Here is a 20,027-nt window from a genome sequence, read left to right on the forward strand (position 1 = left end):
CACACACACACACACACACACACACACACACACACACACACACACAGCTCGTTCTGCGAGAGAGAAAGTGGATATATTTCCACAAATGTTGAAATGTCATATTTATAACTACTTCTAGTTATTTCTTTCTTTCTGTCTCTCTCTCTTTCTGTCTCTCTCTCACACACACACACACGCACACGCACACGCACACACAAACACACAGTTGATAGTTTGTCGACAACAGTGAATGCCCATGATGTAAAAGAATAATTCATCATACTTTTTTAGCAAAAAGGTGATACAGCTACTCATATAAATATACATTGACTCTTGATTCTTGTTGAATACATAAAGGTTAATTATACGTCTACATGTAAGCTGTCATATGGAGCATGCATTGCTGTGTGCTTAGAGGACTCGGATTGCAGACTTACATAAACACACTTTTGTGTTTAGTTTGGGACTTTCTGGAAAGAATCAGGTAAAGCTCCCACACACACAATATGGGTTGGCCACACAAATACAAACAATCCTTATTTGACTGCTGTCTGGTGCATAATGAATGACACACACACACACACACACACACACACACACACACACACACACACACACACACGCGCGCGCCAGGTTCTTCAAACCACTGACCTTGGCCTGTGTATTTTCCATAGAAACAATGGCTCCTGCTCTCTCATTACATGTTGCAAATGTTTACCCACCTACAGCCGTAATCAGATCAACCTTTTCATTTCATTCGGATCATGTATTGTTTACGACCAATCATCTGAAAGTCCACGCAGCTGCAGGGACTCGGTTTGAATGTCATGCACCTTTTGTGTGTATTTATGATGAGTGTTAGAGCGAGTCTGCAGAGGTTAAAGTTGACGCTGCTTTGTTGTCCACGTCTGTCATTCAGTCTTGCACCCGTTTGTATCAAAAATATCTGTTTACATTTGCCTCCACACGTTTCATCATTATGGCCACATCACAGTTTTGTTAATTATTTTGTTTTTCCTATGCTAATGAGTCATGTAGTTTTATTTCTGTTTAGTTCTTTTTTTGTGTCTTTTAATTATTCCTCCCCCTTCCTCCCCTACTTCACTGCGTCTCTCTTTCTGTCTGCTCAGTAAGTTTCCCTTCCCTTTTCCCATTTATTTGGGCTTTTTTAAGACGGAAACTGAACTGAAAGTTACTTTTTTTTCCATTCCATACATGGCATTCAGACTGATACTAGCTACAGAGTACTGTGGGTCTATATTAGCTTATTTCTTGTATTCATGAAGTGACTGCCAAAAGATTTGCTTTAAAATCTTCTCACTGAACACCATTTTTCGTTTTGAACCAAATTTATGAAAGGTTAATTTGATACAGATACGAGAAGATAATTCCACAGCAGGCACTTATAACTCAACATGTCCCCAGCTACTGGATACCACACAGCCCCGATGTGCAGTTATGGCAGCAGCATCTGCTATTTGTTTGACTTTTTTAACCATCAACACTGTCAGTTGAAGTTTGTTTGTTTGTTAGTAACTGTTTTGAATTCCCAAGTCTGAAAAACATGCCTGTTTATTTTCACCATAAATAACACACCGTTCTCTTCTGGGGAAAAATAGTTATGTCATATTCAGTGTGATTAAAGCTCTTAACCATGCTAAAGATTCTCCAAGTAGCCATTTATTTTAAGAGCAACAGGCTTTACCTGAGTTGACTGTTTAAAATGAAAGTACCCTCACAATTAACCTTGCATGTACAAAATCTCTTCATTGTCTGATCCAACTTTATTATAATGACTCCATTAGTCAAAGTACACACTGCCAATTATAATGTTTAAGAGGCTCTGGTGTGGCATGTGATGACGTGAACTAGATTATAGCACACAATTGGTTTTACTAACAGAGCAGAGCGTTCATAAAGAAGGGGATTTATATGGACTCTTTTAAAACTTGCTGTTGAGGGTGAAAAAGACAGTCCTGCATTTATTTGTATAATGAACACTGTAATTTTGTAATATATATGTGTGTGTCCGGTGTGTATTTTCAGTGTTTGTGTTTGATTCTGTCTGTTAGGTACACCCTGAGCACCTCCAATTCAGCCATCGCCGCTCTGCTCTGCGCCCTGTACCCACACTTTCCTGCTCACAGCACCGACAACCGGTGAGAACACTCACACACACACACACACACACACACACACACACACACACACACACACACACACACACACACACACACTGTAATAAAAAGACCTCGGTCAAATTGTGTATGTAGTTGCTTTATAAAGGAACGTTTTGTTTATGATTGATGCTGGGTGAAAGACATTTAAGATATTAACAAAATACTTCAGTCAGTCGATCAAGTTTTTCCCCAAAAGGTTATTCCTAAAACCTTTTAAAAAAAACTAAAATATGTGATACCATTATTTATAAACTCGGCAGGTTTTTCAGTTGTTTTTGTAATAGAGAAGCTTCCATCATGCAAAGATAATGACATGTCTGTTATTCTTTGAATGTGATACTGTGTCTCTCTTAGTTTTTTCATTGAAAGATACTAAACTACTACTGTAGTCATTAGCAGAGTGTTGATGTTGTGTGTCTGCCTGCAGCTACCACCTGCAGGCCCTGCGGCACCTGGCTGTTCTGGCTGCAGAGCCGCGGCTGCTGGTGCCCGTGGACGTGGACTCTCTGAAGCCCTGCTACGCCCTCTTAGAGGTCACCTACAAGGTACGTTGCAGCCTATCCTGAGATCCTTTAACCGTGCCTTATCATTGCACTTTTAGCTGCAGCCAATATTTTAATCGCTTTTATGAATTATTATGTTTGAAATGCCTATGTGAAGCACTTTGAATTGCCTCTGTGTCTTAAAATGTTCTATACAAATAAACTAACCTTGAACCTTGAACCTTACGTACATCAGGTCACACTGACAGCTACACACAAATAAGGCTGCACAGTTAATTTAAATGTTATCATAATTGCAATATGGACTAGTGCAATTTCCAAAATATGTGAAAATAAATCTGGAAAAGGTATTGTGGTACTGCAGAGAAGTCCTGGCCTACAAATGTTAATCTACAGACTTAATAAAAAATCCTTGTTTGGTACAAAACCTATTCAAAAATCACACCATGATTATTTTTAACATGTTTCTTCTTTCTGTGTGTAATGTTCTCTGAACTGGTCATTCCCTCTTGTCCTTACAGTGCTTAAGTATAGAGCAATCTTTTTTAGCATTGCTTCACCATGGCAGTACCTTCATCATCCAAAATCTACAAGCTAACATGCTTGACTGAAGCCTTTGTTCCCTTGTTTAATATGTGTAGTGAAACATGACCAAACACTCAAGTAACATATTTTTTTTCTCTGTATGATAGCATGCACTTCCTTCCTCTCTCTATATTGCTCTCTATCTCTGTCACACATGTTGTCAATATCTGCATTTCCTCTTGACAAGCTTTTTTACATGCAACCACACACACGCTTACATGCTAACACAAACTGTAATGTAGTCGAGAGAAAAAAAACCCTCCCGCCTTCAAGCCAAAAATATTTTTCTGTTTTTCTATTTAGCTGGACAGCTTCCTCAAACTGCATGTGTAATTAGTGCATTTTGTTCAAGCAAAGACCAGCTCTTTACTTGTTACCTTAAATAAACTAACACAGTTGGCACAACTACACTGTGGCATCTCATCCACATGTATGCTTTACTTGTGGGGTAAAGCAGTAGATTTACGTGTTTTATGTGATTCCCAATTGCCTTGTCTTTTCTGGGGTTGTAAATACACACAAATGTACATGGGGAATCTCCACATCATTACTTACAAATACAATTAAATATGAAATACAACAACAATGAAATGGTTAATACATTGCTCAAAATAAATACATGACTACAGAGTTAGTTGTTAACACTAAAACGATCATAACTTGAATATAGTTCACTTGCTGCCGTTTAGATAACAAATGCATTTGATGTGCGCTGCTAACAGATTACAATCTAAGGAAGCTCTGTAACGAACTCTCTTAACAAGCAATGTGTTTTCAGAAACATGCACAGTAGTTTGCAGTAAGATTAGTGGTCAGGAAAAGTCTTTAAAACTGTTTGGGATTGCTCTGAAAAACGGCATCTATTAAAATCCAAAAGCCCTCCAGTGAAACGAACGAGGAGTCATGGTGCCTCTTTGTGCCAGTTGGAGCCAATGTGGTTCAGACTTCCGGTTTTGCGTCTCCAAAGTGGCACAGTGTGTCCATTCATTCAGATCACGTGCGCTCTGTCACCACTCTTTCCATATTTGGAGACTCTTTCATAAAAACAACAACCCGTTATAATGTTCGACCAGAAAATTAGACGGTTAAATAAGAACTAGATGTTTTTCCATGTGTTCGATATTTTTACCCTGCTATTATTATCCTCCAGTCTATGTGAAGTGCATCAGCTTTTAAAACATGCACTTTCAACAGCAATTGCTGCAATACTGTAGCTGTGTCTTAACAGATGCAGCAAATAGCTCCTGAATTACAGGAACAGTCATTTCTACATTTCCCTCAGTGAGGTTTTCATGCTGCTTTTTTTAGATGAGGCTATTTGAGCAATCTGTTTTGTTTTAGAAGCACTGTGAGGTTCTGCTGCTTGAAGTTTTGTAGTTGTGAAGTATTTTGATTTTAAGCCATACCTTCAAGTTTTTCACAATACTTATTTAATGTTTGAGAAACAATCATCCATGTGGCTGTGTGCTTAAAGTAAAATGTCTGACCTTTAGAGAAAATGGGAAACACCGAAAATAGTCGAACTGTTTCTAAACCAATGGGATTGTAGGTGGAGTTTTATTGGAAGCCTGTGACTGTAAGTTTGCAAATATAAATCCCAGATCATGTGGAAACATATTTGAGAGGAAAGTGAATTAGCAGCACCTCCAAGGTTTATGCCATTTTTGTGACAGATACAGAGATGACAGGAAATGAGGGGGAGATAAATATGCAACAGACATCCCAGGATAAACTCAAACTGAGGAAGTCAGGACCACCTCTGAGAGCATGCCTCACCTCAATTTAATTCATATCTGAAAGCTCAGTGTGACACTGTGAACATCATCAGTGCTTACGTCACTGCTTTGTTTTTATCTACTGTGTAACAGCAGGACCAAGTCCAGCATGGACATTAAAGACAGTTCGACTCAATCTGAATTAAATTAAATGAAAACATCTTTACATCAATGAAGTTCTGTTTATCTAGAGTCTGTTTTTGGCCTCCAGCTATTTTGTTTTACTGCTTCTTAAACCAAATGGTCTCTTTTTCTCTTTCATTGATAAAGTACAAAAGCAATACTCACAGCATGGCTATATAGAGTAAGGCAATGCCACATGAAGCCACACTGGGTATCAGTCCAGCTTTGATGCAGACCTTTCACTTTAAGCTGTGAGAGAGTTAAACTATGCATTCTTCTGTATGTTGCAATGACGCCATTTTCTATTGTTTTAGAAGACAAAGTGGTACGACGAGACGACTGTAGAACTGATGGCTCCCACCATGCTTCCTGAGCTGCACCTCCTCAAAAAGGTAAATCCTGAGAACAACTGGACGACAGAGTCTAGTAGAAACGACACTGTTCAGTGTAGCTCCCTCTCTACTGAGGACTAGCTATTTGATATGAATGAAGGATATTGATAAACGCGAAAAGAATATAAACGGCATCATTCACTTAAAGGTGGGGTAGGTAAGTTTGAGAAACCGGCTCGAGATACACTTTTTGTTATATTCCATGGAATGCTCTTAACATCCCGATAGCAATGAATATCTGAAGTGCTTTGACAAAAAATCCATTAAAAAATATCATCTGTGGAAGCCGTAATACTGTAAAAAGCACGACCAATCATTTTAGCCGGCCCGGCTAAAATAACTGGATGGCCTACCTGCCTGTCAGCCTTCCATCTGTGCACAAACTTATCTCGTGCCCTCATTGTTCATGTGCGCGTACGTGTCTGTTGGAGGAGGGGCTCTATAAGGAAGTGGCAGATTTTTTCCGGCTGTGTATTTTCAAATTCTAGTGCACTCGAGCTGGTTTCTCCAAAATTACCTACCCCACCTTTAATTACTCAAATGGTTTGAACAAGGCATACCCCCATTTATTAATTATTTTATTTTCTGATGTGTGTGTTAATTTCTTTATTGCAGGTAAAGGTAAAGGGGCCGAGATACTGGGAACTTTCCGTAGACCTCAGCAAAGAAACACAGCATCTAAAGTAAGTATAGAGGGATTCAACAGTGCTTGCATCTAATCAGTCAAATAAAAACCACTAAATAGACAGTGTGTGAAAATGTCTAGGGACCCACTTCGTCTTTTTGTGCCACAGATTGATTAGCAGAATCCCGGGGGAAGCTTTGATCTCATGTATTGACCAATGAGTCGTCAGATGTAAAGGTCAACCTCTCTCTGAATACTTACCTGTCCCTCAGGTCCATCCTGTGCAGAGATGGCGTGTTGTACGTGAAGCTGCGGGCCGGACAGCTGCCCTACAAGGACGACCCTCAGGGCTGGAAGAGCCTGCTGGCTTCAACCGTCAACCACCGCAACTCTGGAGTCAGAGCCTTCAAGGTACACACATGGATATCACATTACCAATATCAGTAGAGTCCATTTAGTTTTGTAGGGCTATGAGGATATAACTGGGATACATATTGTATTATCCTCTGTGTGTCTATTATTGTGTCTTAGTTGGGGCTTTATATTTAATACGTCCAGATGTTGTCACGCCGTGGCTCAAGGACGGACAAAAGAAGGAGACCACACATGATTAATTTCCAATTAAAGTACATTTATTTAAAGGGGACCTATCATGCAAAATGCACTGTTTGATGTCTTTTATACATAAATATGTGTCCCCGGTGTGTCGGGGAACTCACGCAGCGTCAGAAAATAAAACCCTCTCTCTTTTCCTCCGTACCCAAATCTCTAAAAACGGGGCTACAACGGAGCTGATCCAGATTTGCGTTCGATATGACGTAATATCTGAAATGTGGACCCACGGCACTATCAGAAACGTTGCTATCAGAAACAATGCCCGACTGTTTTGGACGTAATATGGTCGGTGTTTACATTAGCATCGCTAACACTCAGAGCTAACCTGTACTGGAGAGCATGTGTGTGAAGAAGCAGGAAATAAAAAGGACCTCACCTTGTGGTATAACCGGCAAGAGAGAAAGCCTTTGAGCTCCATACTGTTTCAGAAATGATCCTTGATAATCCATGATATGGCGTTTCATCACTGCAGTATTTAGTTTAGACAGTAGCTGCCGGGTCCCGCATGAGCTCAGACCCCTCCTTTTTTTCTTTATAATTTTTTTCAGAATAGATTACATCGAACAGTTTATCACTAACAATGTGAATTGGTTTTTCACATGTCGTTGATGTCAAACAAACTACAGGTCTGAAATGCCCTTAGTTTTGCATTTAATATACCCGGGTTTGAGAGACATTTAAAAACCTAAATCTGCACTAATAACCAGCTATAAATAGCCGTGAGTTGAACTGAACTGACCCCCTCTCCAGTGGCTGGATGTGTCCGGTGTTGGCAGGTTGTCACTACAGGTAACGCAGGCCGCTGTGTGTTTGACAGACTATTACTGGTTTCCTGATGGCCTCAGTGTGAGCTGTCAATACACCTGCAGGTCCGCAGGGATACCAACAAAAACATTACTGTTTTATTCCTCTCTTTGTCTGTGTCCTTCTCCCCTTTCTCTTTTTGTTTTTATGCATTCATTCTTCAGTGTCTTGACCAACGTTTGTGGCACCCTTTTCTTCCTTACCTTCCTCTTTTGTAACCTTCCTCTTTTGTAACCTTCCTTGCTTCTCTATACTTTATTTATGTGCTGTCTCAATAAAATAATTGTGAAATGTTCTTGTGTGTTTCTGCAGCCTGAAGCCATCTCTACGTTCACCTCAGAGCCGGCCTTGGTCTCATTTGCAGAGTTCTTCTGTAAAACATCTGAAGAAATAAAACAAGTGAGTTTTACACACAAATAGCCGCTTTCACACCAAGTACTTTGCCGTACTTAGTTCCCAGCACTTAGTTCCCCCATGGAGTTCCCCCATGGAGTTGGGGACTGGCTTCAGTAGAAGCTGCTGGGACTCCCAGCAGCTTCTACTGAAGCCTTCCGAGTAAATCGCCAGAACGCCGACACCTCCTCATCTCCACCACTCCCATGTTCTTTTTTGTGTAGCCATAAGTTATTCTCTCTCCGTTGGTGCGCGGGGTTAATGCTAATGCTAATAATGCTAATGCCAGCAAATACAATGGCGGCTTCACAAAACTTTTCAGAGTTTTACGGGCCGCGGTTTGCAATTCGCCCAGCCAATCAGAAATTGGAACTTTTTTCTCCCCAGGAAAGTACCACCTCTCTAGGAGGCCTTAAAAAGGGGGTAACAGTTCTCATGAACTAAGTTTTGCTATGAACGCAAAATCCCAGGAACTATCGGAACTAAACGGGAAAAGTACGGGGAAAAGTACTCCGGTGTGAAAGCGCCTTAGATGTAGCTGAGGCCACTGTTGCTCCTTGATTGCATGCCATCTGCTATTTGAGTTTCCATATTGTTTTGTAAAAGGTAATGAAGTAAGAGATTACAATTGTCTCTGGATTAGCTAACTAGTTTCACCGGTGTCTGTGGTGTTGATGGAGATCTTGAAAATATCCAGACAAAGACATTTAAACATGACTTAAATGGCCCAAAAAAAAATATTAATCTCTGATATGCAGCTGCCTTAAAATGCTTGGAAACTTAAAATGAAATGAACTTAAATGTAGAACACTGAGAGCAGGCACCAACGGTTTTTATGCTGCAAGAGGGCAGATGTTTCAGCCTTAAACACAAATGACTATATATAGCACATGTGATTCACTGAGTACCTAAAGAATTGAAATAGATTGTATAGATTGTCATGAACAAATGCTCACTTTGCTTATTAATCACTTGACTCTTATTTTCCGAGTTAAGAGGCGGCTTAAGGTTAATTAGTTGGATTGCACATAGTTCACTGGTTTCAGATTGAAGATTGAAATGGAATAAAATTACTCATTCTGTAGCGTAACATTCGGTAATTGAATGTAATGACATGGCAATCTTCAGTCCTTCAGTTTCATTCACAAAACCTTTAAGGTAATTTGAAGTCATTCATTTTGTATATAGGAAGCCTGTTTAGAAAAAAACTTAAGATGAAATGCACTTTCTGGTACGTCAGTAGTTCTTGAACTTAAATGCCAAACATTTCCTGAAATTTGAACTCTTGCTCACAAATGAGGAAAAAGTTATATTTTGGCTGCTTTTTCGCAAATTCCGTATGAGGTTAGTTATCTGATTAACAGCATATGTGCAAACTATTTCCAACATAAACCATCATCCAACATTCAAACTGTTACACACCAAAACAAGCTACAATATCCCTTAAAATAACTATAAACTATAGGTTCAAATCAAATATAAATGAGCTTGGCATATGAGATTCTAGGAACTGTTGTTTTTTAACTTTTATACGTTTTGAACCGTCACCTAACCTGTGTGTGATTTGTTTACAGAGAGATGATACTCTCGTGTTGTTCTCGGCGATGCTGTATGAATGTGTGACGCAGGAATGTCCAGAGATGCTGCCCACCTATATTGCTATTGAGCAGGTAACACACACACACACACACACACACACACACACACACACACACACACACACACACACACACACACACACACACACACACACACACACACACACACACACACACACACACACACACACACACACACACACACCACACACACACACACACACACACACACACACACACACACACACACACACACACACACACACACACACACACACACACACACAAATATGTAAACTTTACTGTAAACAATCTCGCCATTTAGTACATCACTTTACCAAGCAACAATAACTTAACGAACAATTGGTAGTTAAAGGGGGAGTTCACGTTTTTTGGTTGTTGGTCTTCAAAAATGGATTTACAAACCGCAGTGAAATGAACTGAAATCATTTGAAAATCATCTATGCTTTAGAGAATGATAGAACAAAATGTAAAACGCTTGCAATTTAGGGATTAAAGATTTTGTGAAGTGTCAAGCATGAAAAGCTGTTTGCTGGTTGCTATTGTGTTTCATTGTTGCCTACCTCTACACCAGAACTTATACAAAACTTTCACCAAGAGAAAAATGCAGCTGTAACATTACTAAAGCTGGAGTTATGCTTCTGAGGAAATGTTTGTAAATGTCTTTTTTTGCAGACCTACACAACTGAAACACAATTCTGATCAGGTTGAGATACATGTGATGAGTCCAGGGGGTCTTAAAAAGTATTAAAAGTTGATAAATCAATTTAGCGAAAATTAAGGCTATTAAAAAGTATTAAACGGCATTTCCCAAGGTATTACATTTTGTAGCTTGTTTTCAATAAGTATATCAATTGTCCAAAGAGGTTGTATTCTACAGTCTGCCTGAATGTAATCATTGCGTAGGTGTGTAGTGTGATTCTGTGTAGTTTATTTATGGCATCCCGTTGGATGTGACGTCATCTGAACAGGACATCGCACGCTCACTGCTTGATAGCGCGCGAAGGTCCGTTTACGCCGGTTGTTAAACAACATCGTTATGGGGAAATGCAAGTTTGCGTCCAAATGGTTGGAAGATAAGGAGGAAGGACAATCAATACTGTATATAGTCAATGTGAGGTATAGTGTGTCGCCAATGTAACCGGTTAGAACTCGAAGTGGCGATGAGGTCTTAAAATGTATGGAAAGGGTCTTAAAAAAGGTCTTAAAAGGTATTCAATTTGACTTCAGGATTCCTGCATATACCCTGTTTAACACATATCATCTCCTCTATCTCAACCTCATGACTCACTTTAAATGCTAAACTGTCCAAAACCATTTCCCTTCTTCCCATGTGCCGGTACGTGACCCTGTGCTCGCTGCTGTCTCCCAGGCGGTGGGTGCTCTGCGTCGGAGGGATCTGCTCCAGACCTTCCCCCTGTGGCAGATGCGTCTGGTGGTGGAGCTGTGGGACAGCCGAGTGCAGCGGGGGCCCAACAACCGCCACGACGCGCTGCTCACCTCCGAGTTCCTGCCCGTCATGAAGAACATGGTGGATGTGGCACTGGACAGCTGGCTCAAAGGTGAGGAGGAGTGTGTGTGTGTGCATCGGAAGGCATATCAAAAACGTCACAGAAGAGGCACAAAATACCAAATATGTACTGAAAATGACCATAATATTGCCTCTTTAAAACCCATTAAAGCTTTTAAACGGGTAATATACTCCTTATTCTTAAAGGTCCCATGTCATGGCCATTTCTACTGATCATAATTCCATTGTTGAGGTCTACTAAAATAAATGTATATTTTGCAATTTTCCAAACTCACATTGGTTTCTCATACAGCCTCTCTGTATAGTATGTGTATTCACTCTCTGTCCTAAACGGCTCCCTGTGAGCCCAGTGGCCGTCTGCGAGACAGCGAGACACAGCGAAACCCAGCCCGAAACACACACACCCGCAGCCTGGCTGGGAGTTTGTGTGTGTGCCCAGGCTGAGTTCCGCGGTGTCTCGCTGTCTCGCCGACCCCACACCAGTGAGCCAGCTCACAGTGTCCCGCTCCTCGCAGCAGCGAGCCTCGCAACGTCCCGCCGAGTGTGTGTGTGTGAGGAAGTCCGCGGATTGGTCCAAACGTAACAGCTCCGCATACGTTGCGTTACGTTACGTCACTATACCCGAAATACGTCACTATACCCGAAATACGTCACTATACCCGAAATACGTCACTATACCCGAAATACGTCACTGTACCTGAAATACGTCACTATACCCAAGAAGTAAACAATGGCAAAAGAGAAATGTCCAACGAGGCGTTCTGGGGCAGCATAGACAGGTCTTTTCTGTGTTAGAGTTTTATTTGCTACAGGGTGTACTTTGAGGGTTTGTGACTCTGCAGACCGTTTACATGCATAAAAAGCTACATAACACACAAGGGGACGGGTAATAACCAGAAAAGCATGACATGGGACCTTTAAAGGTCAGGCAGGTCAGGGAGTTAAAGTCCCTCTACAGGAAACCTGCGTGAGCTGAAAGAGTCACAACAAGTTAGAAAGCCTTCCTCAAACAGTTCACAGCTCATATAAATGTTGATCAGACGAGCGAGAGGAGTCATTTCTTCATATGTGCCAACATTAACTAAAGGAATTCACATATTGGGAGTGGAGAAAACGAATCGTTGACTATGTGTTTCAGCTGGATTTCCTGTAAAGGGTGTAGCACGATAATGACTGACAGACTGTGTATCACTCCAACAAACACACATTCCATACCTTACTTGCGCACACACACACACACAAACACATGCACACACACACACAGACACCCACACACTTACATAATAAATGCACACTGAGAGGCGTGGGAAACAGGTGACTGCTGTCATGGTAACAGTTCAAACATGCCTTTACTTCCATGTTTCATGAAGCCTTTGGCAGACATTTCAAAGGAAAAACAAACTAGCAACTAGCTTGACATCAACTTTCAGGAATGTTGCTTTTGACTGGAAGTCACACATGATGAAATAGGTTTTCTGATACAATCCTGTTTTGTAGGATTTTTTGTTTCTACTTTGTCTTTCTCAGAGGTCTTTCTTTTTCGATAAAATACTAGAAGTGTATTACAGACAGAGAACTATCCTAAGGGATGCAGTTTAGAGGAGTTTTAGTTTATATGGTTTTAAAATGCTGCAAGTGTTCCAGTTTGTGTTTAAAAAATTGTTTATTATTTACTGTCTTTATTTTGGTTTCTATTTAAAATCCAAATGAATCCAGATGAGGCATTATACATCTAGTTTCCTCCCTGTGCGCAGATTGTATTTACTGGCAAACAGTGATGTGAGCAAACGTGTTTGATCAAATGTTTTTACATCTCACACCCTTTTTCTTCTTCTATCGTTCAATCAGAAACCTGCTTTTAAATGTGTCTTTTATTTGTATCCTGTTTAAAAAAGACATTCATTTATTTAAATCCCACCTGTAGGTACACCTGATAAAACATTGTGTGCCTTGTTTGTGTTTCCTAGAGAACAGCTCAGTGTTGAGGTCCTACATGAGGGGCGAGGCCCTCCCTCAGAACGGACAGTCCATGGCGCTGGCCTGCTTCCTGGTGTACCGCTCCATCCCCTGCCTCAGGAACACACACACTCAGCTGGAGAGTAAGACACACTCGCTCCTCTCACTGAACCTCACCTGAGTGTATTTGCATGTTAACACGTCCGGTTCACACAGCAGGAATAAAAGCTCTCTTCAACTCCTGCTGCTGTTAGCTTACTCAGTGGTGAAAGTAACTAAAGGTATTTCATTTAATAATAATAATAATAATAATAATAATAATACGTTTATTTATTATAGCACCTTTAACAGAAATGGAATTCACAAAGTGCTTCACAAGTAAGAACAAAAGTAAAAATGAAGACCACAGAAATATGAATACAATAACCACATGAGGCAGAAATGTAAGGTCAACATAAAAACAAAACACAGACCACGTGGAGTCCTGAAAGGAAAAAACATAAGAACAGAACACATCACACACATTTCAAGTAGAAACAAAAGCCAATGCAAAAAGATGGGTCTTCAGTAGTTTTCTAAAAGCTTCTACAGAGACTGCAGAGCGGAGGACTCTAGGGAGAGAGTTCCACAGTGTTGTTAAGAGTTTTACTTAACTACAATTTGATGGTACTTGTACTTTACATAAGTATATCTACTTTATGCTGCTTTATACTAGGGCTGTCAGTCGATTCAAATATTTAATCGCGATTAATCGCATGATTGTCCATAGTTAATTGCGATTAATCGCAAATTAATCGCACATTTTTTATCTGTTCTAAATGTACCTTAGAGGAATATTTTTCAAGTTTTTAATACTCTTATCAACATATGAGTGGACAAATATGCTTTATGCAAATGTTTGTTTATTATCATTGGAACAATGACAAATATTCTCCTGAATATTCTCAACACAAACAACCTGGAGCCTCTCTCTCTCTCTCTCTCTCTCTCTCTCTCTCTCTCTCTCTCTCTCTCGCTCTCTCTCTCTCTCTCTCTCTCTCTCTCTCTCTCTCTCTCTCTCTCTCTCTCTCTCTCTCTCTCTCTCTCTCTCTCTCTCTCTCTCTCTCTTCACTCTCTCCCAACCCGGTGTACTTCTTTGTACTGAGCCAGTTGCTCTAACAGACAAGCCTGTTTACAGTTGTCGGCGAAATGCCGCTCCTCTGTCTTCATCTTCAGTCAAAGCATGAGACTGAAGTTCCCACTGTGGGTCAAAATAATTCGCTGTGATGTGCAGTCAACACGTTGGATGTGATCCGAATTATTGAACGCAGCCCCTCGTCCTCCACAATGTTAAGCTGTAGCCACCCATTTAGCTATCGCTGTTGTTGTCCAGGCGTCTCCCCGGCAAATGTTCGAGCGTGTTCTGCTGCAAGCGAGCGGCAGGAGCGGGGCTGTCAGCATCAGCTGTGTGCTTGGCTTGCTGTTTAAAACACCTTTTTTGTATCCATATCTCTCGCTAGAATCTCCCACCATCCAACTAACAACAACAACAAGTTACTTTATACAGTAACAAACGAGCATTTGCTGTTTAAACTTCTCAGATTGTGTCATTATAAACTGTTAAATATGAAATAAGGCAAAGATTAGGCAAAGTGCTTTGTTCTAAACCTTTGTCAACTTTCTTCTGGCATTAATGATCTAATGATTCCCCTAAGTTTGAACTTGTGGTTGTCACGTCACTACCCTACAGTATACTTGATATACAAATAGTTTAAAACTAGCTCCATCTCAGACTAACAGAGTATTTATAAATTAGAAGTACTTTTACAAATGAATTAACTTACTTTTATCAAGTTACATGATTGAATTGAACGTGTAATGTTTTAGTTTTTTTCTGCTGGAGGATATAACTTGGCAAAGAGAGCATACAATCATTTCAAAATCAATAATAACTAACTGTTTATGACCACACATAGCTGTCTGGTGTCTCCTTAAGCCAATCCCATTCCCAACATCCTCACGCAGGACTCTTCTGATGCTCTCTCCTCTCTCCTCTCTCCTCTCTCCTCTCTCCTCTCTCCTCTCTCCTCTCTCCTCTCTCTGCAGGCTGCAGCTCTCTGGGAGATTTGTTGTCTCGTAGCAGCCAGTTGAGGATCCCTCTCAGAGATCTACTGCGACTGGTTCCCGTCCTGCTGGGCTCTGCCTCCGGAGCATTCCCTCTGCAAGCATTTTGATCCCGATGCTCAGTGCTAGTCACCTGGCTAGCTACCTCTCACAGGTGCTCTTCGTAACCTTACGTTCCCACTGCGAGCACAGGTAGTATCTGATATCTGTAACACCTGTGAGTGTGTGCAGGAAGGGGAACAACGTAACGGCTGTCCTGCCTCTTGAGATGAACTGTTTGGAGAACACAGACTTTGTTTCCTTCTCAGTCACTAATTAGTAGAGTTTTGTAAAATAATGTTGCTATTTAGTTAGTTTTTTACAGCATGAAGACATTAGGCTGCAGTAATGATGCAGCACATGTGCCATTTCTTTGGTTCAACAAATCCAGTACGGTGACTTTTTTTAGATGGGTGCCTCTTCCTCAATGTTCCAACAGAAAACACATTTTCTCCACCGCCAAACAAGGACAGAAAGGACCGGTCAGTACACGATGGAAGGATTCGCCTGTAGTTGTATTGATGTTGCCTGTGAGCTCAGGCCACTGTGTTCTGTCGACGAGAAGACAGGGGCTATCAAATAAAAAAAGTACCTGCACACTTGATGTTACTGTGAGTAATTATGTGTCTACATTTCCCAGTCAGCCAGTTCTGGTGCTGATCAGGACGACTTCCTTTTTATTTGTACTCATAGTACGTCCGCTTAGTTGAATTACACTACTTTAGCTGAAACTGCTCAGGCTTCTTAAAGCGTCGTCCATCATGTCTTTAGTATTTTACACAGATGTCGTTGTGGTTACGATTACAATTCACTGTGGGTTTTCCAGGTGGTTCCCTGCATTAAGGGAGTCTCCTGATCTCCTGTAATAAAACACTTTTTTTAAGACTGAATATACTCTTTTGCACTTAGTGGTACAAAAGTTGTCTTTCATTGCGTTTGTGTTTTTGTCAAACAAACCAAATAACACCTTTAAATAGCTTTGTGCTTTGCTGACAGCTCTGATCATCAGAGGCCTGTACTACGAAGCTGGATTTTCGCTTAGCCGGCTAAATTCAGGGAAATCTCGGGCTTTCCGGTCCTACGACGCTGGTTCTCTTTTTAGCAGGCTAGATTTCCATGGTAACTTATGCTGAGCGGCAAACCTGCTCCGGAGCAGGTTAGGTGGCAGGCTAAGAGATCAACTCAGTGAAAGCACTGCCTGCTGACCAATCAGAGCTCCGTGTGCGGAGTTTAAAGCGATCAATTCATATTACAGGATAGAGGAAATACAGAAAAACTGCCGTTGCAGGAAAGACGGCCGGCAAAAATCAACTGACTGTGTGAACGTGAAAATTAATAGAATATCCCCTCCCATCTTCAGAGCAATCTGACTATTATAACATTAGCGTTAAGAAAGCTTACTTAAATATCTGCCACGACATAAGTAACCGGATCAGAGTAACATTAAGTACAGTCCGCGGCACTGTGAGTGCAGACGTAGATGTGTCCCATTATCATTCATATCATATCACATCATAATGTATCATATATTTCCTTATTTGAGTCAGCTTCTTGAGCCGTATCTGGCCGTGCAACACTCACAGTGTCACATACTGTATGCAGAAGTATTATTTTAAGCAACACATTAAGTTGACGAAACACTCGAGTCAAATTCTCCTAATTAAAGTCAGATCCACTCGTGTCTTGGACGGGGCAGTGATTTCATAAACCTGTTAATGTACGCATTCAAACACTTTTTCTTTTACCAGCTGTATTCACCTTGCAGGTGCAGCTATGTGGCTTTTATCCTGGATAAAGTGTTTAAGACATGGATGTTTAAAGTTTAACTTCTTCATATTTGACTAATATTAAAGTTCACTTTTCATTCAGGAAGTATGACGCTGCGCTGTCAGTACGCTACGCTTGTCCGTGTTTGAGATTGGTCGAATGCTCCAAATACCACCCCTTTCATGTGAACGCGCACCTAACTAGATAGGACACGGCTGGCTTGAGCGATCCACTTGATAACCGGCGTCGTAGTACAGCTTAGCGCCAGCGCGTATGTTTTGGCTTAGGCCAACCGGCTAACTCCAACATATCCAGGTTAAGTTGAACCAGCTTCGTAGTACAGGCCTCTGGCCTGTAATGAAGCTGCTTGCCTCTAATGTTGCATGTTATTTAGGCAAAGTAATACAACGAGAAACCAAGTTCATGAAAATAACAATAAACAAATACTTATTTTAGCAGACCAAAGTGCCCAAAATACGCTTATTTAAACCACTTAACCTAAAATGGCGAGGGCTGCAAAAACCCAGACAAATATTATAAGAGTTTGTAAAAAACGGGGAAAGACTGCTTCTGTTATGTGCAGGAAAGATTACAAAAGTTACCGATGGGAATTATCTGACATTTAAAAGGCACATATAGCATTTAGAAAGTCCCAAAAATACAGTCACACAGCAGGACACATGCACACAGCTTGTAATGTGATATTGTCCACAGGGGCAGGGTGTTTTCTTGAATACATTTGCACAGTTATGTGAGACTGTTGAATTTTCTCATGCAGCTGGACCTCAATGATGTGTTCAGCCAACAAATATGAAACCTAAGAATGTGGGACTTTCCTGCTGGTGCATGAACGCAGCATAAGGGCCTATAACATGGAGACAGTTGCTATAATTCTGAATGAGGGGATCCCACAGTGTCAAATTGCCTTTCACTTTTAAAATCGTCGAAAGGTCTTGGATTTTGATGCCCAACTGAGTTTGGAAACCTTAATGTCATGTAGCTAGCGTGTGGGAGGATATACAGTGTGTGTTTGCACCGAGTCTTTGATGTTTTCTAAACAACAGCTCAGGACATTCCAGAGCAAATGGTAAACACACGAACAAACAAGCAAAACACACCCTCCGCACAGAGCTGCAACACACAGAGCTGCTTCTCACACTCACATCAACGTCTTTCAATTAGCACTTTTACATTTTTTACCGTAAAGTTAGATAGTGTCAGAGTTGATTAAAGTACCTTATAGCCAAGGTCATCATTATTATGAATGGTAGTCAGTGGTTAGCTGCACAAAAAGCAGGATCTAGTGATTTCTTTTCTATCTGTCGTTAGTCTTACCTCATACCGGGATAATTTCTCTGGTTTTTGGGCCGAACAAAGCACAGGATTTGAAGCATCTGTTAAGCTCTGGTGTTTAAATGTGGGCGGACTAGCATTTTCATTGTGCTTTTTGCTGAGCAAAGTATTAAAGGAGACATGTCATGCTTTTCTGGTTATTACCCGTGCCCTTGTGTGTTATGAAGGTTTTTATGCATGTAAACGGTCTGCAGAGTCAAAACCCTCAAAGTACACCCTATAGCGAGTAAAACTCTAACACAGAAAATACCTCCCCAAAACTCCTCGTTGGAGATACGTCATTGTCCATTTGATTCTTCCGGGTACGGGATGATGTAATCCCGTACCCGGAACGAAATGGACTGAGCCGTTACGTTAAGCCCCCGCTGATTGGTCCAAATTGACCAATCCACGGACTTCCTCACACACACGTCTGTGTGCAGGGAGCAGGCAGCTCAGCTGATTTCTCCTCCCTGGCTGCAGGCTGATAACAGACAGTTGGGATCGCGGCGAAATTCTCTCTGCAGACCCATTCTCACAGCGTTTATCAACCTTTTTCTTACTCAATATCAAGCCACACTTATTGTTTTTACTTCGGCTGTGACTTTGTGTGTGCTCAGGATGAATTTGGCTGTGTTTCGCTATGTATCCTAAACAAGGAAACAACACCTCCACGGAGCTCAGCGCGATTCACAACGTCCCGACCAATCAGAGCACACTGTGCTCACAGGGAGGGTGGGGGCTGGAGCTATTGGAGCTACAACGAGCCGTTAAAGGCGGAGAGTGAAATTCAGTGAATACACGTAGTTTACAGAGATGCTGTATGAGAAACCATGTGAGTTTGGAAAAATGCACAATATAAATCTATTCTAGTAGACCTCAACAATGGAATTATGATCAGTGGAAATGGCCATGACATATCTCCTTTAAAAAAAGCCTTCTCTCAAAGTTTTTTCTCAGCATTTGAATTAGGAAAATCCCTTATAATATCCCCCAGACATGACTCATACTTTTTTATAGTTTGAAATACTTCTTTTAGACCTGACTGCATGTTCTTTATTTTTCACTTTGCCACAAAAGCACATTTTGTAGTTATGTATATATATCTAAGTACTTCCTGGCTTTTAATGACTATATCAGTTATTATGGTGGAAATTGACCTGAACAATAATACTTTTTTATTGTGTCAGCACTGTTGTGCTCTTACTTTGTGGATATTTTACTGGTGGTATGTGACAATGGAAGTTTGTGCATCCTTTTTTCTTGAGCGCTAATAATGTTTACATTTTTAGAATCATTGCCAACAGCAGATCCTGGAGTGATTGAAAAAGTGATGGGGGAAATTACCATCTTTCTCTGTACAGTCAAAAATAACTGTTTTTTTCTACAAAAAAAACAGTCAATACAGTTAACTTAAGAAAACTCACATTTAACAGTCTTGTTTCTGCCCCAAGAGTGAACTTCATGAACTGAAAACACTATTGAAGCTTTAAGACAAAGACATGGAGGTCACCCAAAACAGAAAACCACGAGGTAGCAACCTCTCAATCACAAGGTAGCCACGGTCTGATGCGTTCACTGCTCCATTGTGTACTTTACTCCAAATGGAGACACAATTCACTGAACGGACACCATGATCAAATCAAGGGTAATCTATATAGTCCAATATCACAAAACATGTTTGTCTCAGTGGGCTTAACAGATTA

The 20,027-nt window shown here is 40.8% G+C and overlaps 1 protein-coding gene across 1 annotated transcript in view; it reads left to right on the forward strand.

The window, feature by feature from the left end:
• anapc1 (anaphase promoting complex subunit 1) overlaps window positions 1–15,826 on the forward strand; it is a 61,985-nt gene extending 46,159 nt beyond the window's left edge. The window contains 10 exon segments of the mRNA XM_034152412.1: window positions 2,052–2,138; window positions 2,587–2,704; window positions 5,460–5,537; window positions 6,153–6,220; window positions 6,435–6,573; window positions 7,894–7,980; window positions 9,549–9,644; window positions 10,966–11,155; window positions 13,092–13,223; window positions 15,166–15,826. Coding sequence (XP_034008303.1) covers window positions 2,052–2,138; window positions 2,587–2,704; window positions 5,460–5,537; window positions 6,153–6,220; window positions 6,435–6,573; window positions 7,894–7,980; window positions 9,549–9,644; window positions 10,966–11,155; window positions 13,092–13,223; window positions 15,166–15,293 — 1,123 coding nt within the window. The 3' untranslated portion in view covers window positions 15,294–15,826.
• Window positions 15,827–20,027: the final 4,201 nt, after the last annotated feature.

The sequence above is a fragment of the Trematomus bernacchii genome, unplaced genomic scaffold, assembly GCF_902827165.1.
Source record: "Trematomus bernacchii unplaced genomic scaffold, fTreBer1.1, whole genome shotgun sequence".
Lineage (NCBI taxonomy): Eukaryota > Metazoa > Chordata > Actinopteri > Perciformes > Nototheniidae > Trematomus > Trematomus bernacchii.